The sequence below is a fragment of the Procambarus clarkii genome, chromosome 3 (assembly GCF_040958095.1).
Source record: "Procambarus clarkii isolate CNS0578487 chromosome 3, FALCON_Pclarkii_2.0, whole genome shotgun sequence".
Lineage (NCBI taxonomy): Eukaryota > Metazoa > Arthropoda > Malacostraca > Decapoda > Cambaridae > Procambarus > Procambarus clarkii.
This window is the reverse complement of record NC_091152.1, coordinates 42044662-42050335: the sequence shown is the minus strand read 5'-3', so window position 1 is coordinate 42050335 and position 5674 is coordinate 42044662. Positions and strand designations below refer to the sequence as shown.

General features: G+C 60.8%; 1 protein-coding gene across 1 annotated transcript in view; it reads right to left on the bottom strand.

The window, feature by feature from the left end:
• Nucleotides 1–1602: 1602 nt before the first annotated feature.
• Nucleotides 1603–5674, bottom strand: part of LOC138368910 (calphotin-like) — a 20587-nt gene continuing 16515 nt past the window's right edge. Inside the window, exons 2-3 of the mRNA XM_069331632.1 lie at nt 4139–5152; nt 1603–2010 (exon numbers count right to left, since the gene is read on the bottom strand). Of these exons, the coding sequence (XP_069187733.1) occupies nt 1603–2010; nt 4139–5152 (1422 nt within the window). The remainder of the gene's footprint in view (nt 2011–4138; nt 5153–5674) is intronic.

Here is a 5674-nt window from a genome sequence, read left to right as displayed (position 1 = left end):
TCATGTGGACGGACTGTTATGTGGACGGTCTGTTATGTGGACGGGCTGTTATGTGGACGGTCTGTTATGTGGACGGACTGTTATGTGGACGGACTGTTATGTGGACGACGGGCTGTTATGTGGACGGTCTGTTATGTGGACGGTCTGTTATGTGGACGGTCTGTTATGTGGACGGACTGTTATGTGGACGGTCTGTTATGTGGACGGTCTGTTATGTGGACGGACTGTTATGTGGACGGACTGTTATGTGGACGGACTGTTTTGAGGACGGACTGTTATGTGGACGGACTGTTATGAGGACGGTCTGTTATGTGGACGGACTGTTATGTTGACGGACTGTTATGTGGACGGGCTGTTATGTGGACGGTCTGTTATGAGGACGGACTGTTATGTGGACGGTCTGTTATGTGGACGGACTGTTATGTGGACGGTCTGTTATGTGGACGGACTGTTATGAGGACGGACTGTTATGTGGACGGACTGTTATGAGGATGGACTGTTATGTGGACGGACTGTTATGTGGACGGACTGTTATGAGGACGGTCTGTTATGTGGACGGACTGTTATGTGGACGGACTGTTATGTGGACGGTCTGTTATGAGGACGGGCTGTTATGAGGACGTACTGTTATGTGGACGGACTGTTATGTGGACGGACTGTTATGTGGACGGATTGTTATGTGGACGGTCTGTTATGTGGACGGACTGTTATATGGACGGATTGTTATGTGGACGGTCTGTTATGTGGACGGTCTGTTATGTGGACGGTCTGTTATGAGGACGTACTGTTATGTGGACGGACTGTTATGTGGACGGACTGTTATGAGGACGGTCTGTTATGTGGACGGACTGTTATGTGGACGGACTGTTATGTGGACGGTCTGTTATGAGGACGGGCTGTTATGAGGACGTACTGTTATGTGGACGGACTGTTATGTGGACGGACTGTTATGTGGACGGATTGTTATGTGGACGGTCTGTTATGTGGACGGACTGTTATATGGACGGATTGTTATGTGGACGGTCTGTTATGTGGACGGTCTGTTATGTGGACGGTCTGTTATGAGGATGGTCTGTTATGTGGACGGTCTGTTATGTGGACGGTCTGTTATGAGGATGGTCTGTTATGTGGACAGGCTGTTAAGACAGACATCGTTAACGTTCCATCAACATATTACAGGACAAAATGGTCTAAGATGACCATATATTATACATGGTTAGTTTGCCAAATAATTTCCCAGCTAAGATAACACCACCACCACGATGTCTTGGGTGTGACGGCCCTCGGCCTTTTGAAACAATGCTTCTGTGTTGCAAGCTGTGAGGTGTTGCTTTAATACAATCTTGAGAAGTTTGTTGATTCACATTAAGAATGATCTGGGCGGCCGATGATTAGTTACATCAAACTCGAAAATTCTTCCCTAGTTTTCTTTATAAACCGCTAATAGAACATATAAGTAGTCGCAATATATATTAAGGTTTTATTGGATTAATTACAACTAATACAGAATGTTTTCTGAAGCTTCACACTGTATTAATGCTTCACAAAATTGCTCGGTGTAATATGTAATTATTTCTTCAAATCTAAAAATACAAATAAGCCTTAAGTCCTGGGTGTATGCCGTGCACGGACACAGCTGGAGGTGTGCACGGACACGGCTAGAGGTGGGCACGGACACGGCTGGAGGTGGGCACGGACACGGCTGGAGGTGGGCACGGACACAGCTGGAGGTGTGCACGGACACAGCTGGGGGTGGGCACGGACACGGCTGGAGGTGGGCACGGACACAACTGGAGGTGTGCACGGACACAGCTGGAGGTGGGCACGGACACGGCTGGAGGTGGGCACGGACACGGCTGGGGGTGGGCAAGGACACGGCTGGAGGTGGGCACGGACACGGCTGGGGGTGTGCACGGACACAGCTGGAGGTGTGCATGGACACAGCTGAAGGTGGGCACGGACACAGCTGGAGGTGGGCACGGACACAGCTGGAGGTGGGCACGGACACAGCTGGAGGTGGGCACGGACACGGCTGGAGGTGGGCACGGACACAGCAGGAGGTGGGCACGGACACGGCTGGAGGTGGGCACGGACACATCTGGTGGTGGGCACGGACACAGCTGGGGGTGTGCACGGACACAGCTGGAGGTGTGCACGGACACAGCTGAAGGTGGGCACGGACACAGCTGGGGGTGTGCACGGACACAGCTGGAGGTGTGCACGGACACTACTGGGGGTGGGCACGGACACAGCTGGAGGTGTGCACGGACACAGCAGGAGGTGGGCACGGACACAGCTGGGGGTGGGCACAGACACAGCTGGGGGTGGGCACGGACACTTCTGGGGGTGGGCACGGACAATGCTGGGGGTGGGCACAGACACAGCTGGGGGTGGGCACAGACACAGCTGGGGGTGGGCACGGACACTTCTGGGGGTGTGCACGGACACAGCTGGTGGTGGGCACGGACACAGCTGGTGGTGGGCACGGACACAGCTGGAGGTGGGCACGGACACAGCTGGAGGTGGGCACGGACACAGCTGGAGGTGGGCACGGACACAGCTGGAGGTGGGCACGGACACAGCTGGTGGTGGGCACGGACACAGCTGGAGGTGGGCACGGACACAGCTGGGGGTGGGCACGGACACAGCTGGGGGTGGGCACGGACACGGCTGGTGGTGTGCACGGACACAGCTAGGGGTGGGCACGGACACGGCTGGGGGTGTGCACGGACACAGCTGGATGTGTGCACGGACACAGCTGGAGGTTGGAACGGACACAGCTGGTGGAGGGCACGGACACAGCTGGGGGTGGGCACGGACACAGCTGGAGGTGTGCACGGACACAGCTGGAGGTGTGCACGGACACAGCTGGGAGTGGGCACGGACACAGCAGGAGGTGGGCACGGACACGGCAGGAGGTGTGCACGGACACAGCTGGAGGTGTGCACGGACACAGCTGGGGGTGGGCACGGACACAGCTGGAGGTGTGCACGGACACAGCTGGAGGTGTGCACGGACACAGCTGGAGGTGGGCACGGACACAGCTGGAGGTGGGCACGGACACAGCTGGGGGTGGGCACGGACATAGCTGGGGGTGGGCATGGACACTGCTGGGGGTGTGCACGGACACAGCTGGGGGTGGGCACGGACACGGCTGGGGGTGTGCACGGACACAGCTGGAGGTGTGCATGGACACAGCTGGAAATGGGCACGGACACAGCTGGTAGTGGGCACGGACACAGCTGGAGGTGTGCACGGACACAGCTGGAGGTGTGCACGGACAAGCTAGGGGTGGGCACGGACACGGCTGGAGGTGTGCACGGACACAGCTGGAGGTGTGCACGGACACAGCTGGAGGTGTGGACGGACACGGCTGGGGGTGGGCACGGACACAGCTGGAGGTGTGCACGGACACAGCTGGGGGTGGGCACGGACACAGCTGGAGGTGGGCACGGACACGGCTGGACGTGGGCACGGACACAGCAGGAGGTGTGCACGGACACAGCTGGAGGTGTGCACGGACACAGCTGGGGGTGGGCACGGACACAGCTGGAGGTTTGCACGGACACAGCTGGAGGTGTGCACGGACACAGCTGGGGGTTTGCACGGACACAACTGGAGGTGTGCACGGACACAGTTGGGGGTGGGCACGGACACAGCTGGGGGTGGGCACGGACATAGCTGGTGGTGGGCACGGACCCAGCTGGAGGTGGGCACGGACACAGCTGGGGGTGGGCACGGACATAGCTGGGGGTGGGCATGGACACTGCTGGGGGTGTGCACGGACACAGCTGGGGGTGGGCACGGACACGGCTGGGGGTGTGCACGGACACAGCTGGAGGTGTGCACGGACACAGCTGGAAATGGGCACGGACACAGCTGGTAGTGGGCACGGACACAGCTGGAGGTGGGCACGGACACAGCTGGGGGTGGGCACGGACACAGCTGGAGGTGTGCACGGACACAGCTGGAGGTGTGCACGGACAAGCTAGGAGTGGGCACGGACACGGCTGGAGGTGTGCACGGACACAGCTGGAGGTGTGCACGGACACAGCTGGAGGTGTGCACGGACACGGCTGGGGGTGGGCACGGACACAGCTGGAGGTGTGCACGGACACAGCTGGGGGTGGGCACGGACACAGCTGGAGGTGGGCACGGACACGGCTGGACGTGGGCACGGACACAGCAGGAGGTGTGCACGGACACAGCTGGAGGTGTGCACGGACACAGCTGGGGGTGGGCACGGACACAGCTGGTAGTGGGCTCGGACACAGCTGGAGGTGGGCACGGACACAGCTGGGGGTGGGCACGGACACAGCTGGAGGTGTGCACGGACACAGCTGGAGGTGTGCACGGACAAGCTAGGAGTGGGCACGGACACGGCTGGAGGTGTGCACGGACACAGCTGGAGGTGTGCACGGACATAGCTGGAGGTGTGGACGGACACGGCTGGGGGTGGGCACGGACACAGCTGGAGGTGTGCACGGACACAGCTGGGGGTGGGCACGGACACAGCTGGAGGTGGGCACGGACACGGCTGGACGTGGGCACGGACACAGCAGGAGGTGTGCACGGACACAGCTGGAGGTGTGCACGGACACAGCTGGGGGTGGGCACGGACACAGCTGGAGGTTTGCACGGACACAGCTGGAGGTGTGCACGGACACAGCTGGGGGTTTGCACGGACACAACTGGAGGTGTGCACGGACACAGTTGGGGGTGGGCACGGACACAGCTGGGGGTGGGCACGGACATAGCTGGTGGTGGGCACGGACACAGCTGGAGGTGGGCACGGACACAGCTGGGGGTGGGCACGGACATAGCTGGGGGTGGGCATGGACACTGCTGGGGGTGTGCACGGACACAGCTGGGGGTGGGCACGGACACGGCTGGGGGTGTGCACGGACACAGCTGGAGGTGTGCATGGACACAGCTGGAAATGGGCACGGACACAGCTGGTAGTGGGCACGGACACAGCTGGAGGTGGGCACGGACACAGCTGGGGGTGGGCACGGACACAGCTGGAGGTGTGCACGGACACAGCTGGAGGTGTGCACGGACAAGCTAGGAGTGGGCACGGACACGGCTGGAGGTGTGCACGGACACAGCTGGAGGTGTGCACGGACACAGCTGGAGGTGTGCACGGACACGGCTGGGGGTGGGCACGGACACAGCTGGAGGTGTGCACGGACACAGCTGGGGGTGGGCACGGACACAGCTGGAGGTGGGCACGGACACGGCTGGACGTGGGCACGGACACAGCAGGTGTGCACGGACACAGCTGGAGGTGTGCACGGACACAGCTGGGGGTGGGCACGGACACAGCTGGCGGTGTGCACGGACACAGCTGGAGGTGTGCACGGACACAGCTGGGGGTGTGCACGGACAAAACTGGAGGTTTGCACGGACACAGTTGGGGGTGGGCACGGACACAGCTGGGGGTGTGCACGGACACAGCTGGAGGTGTGCACGGGCACAGCTGGGGGTGGGCACGGACACAGCTGGAGGTGGGCACGGACACGGCGGGAGGAGGGCACGGACACAGCTGGAGGTGAGCACGGACACAGCTGGAGGTGTGCACGGACACAGCTGGAGGTGTGCACGGACACAGCTGAAGGTGGGCACGGACACAGTTGGGGGTGTGCACGGACACAGCTGGAGGTGTGCACGACAC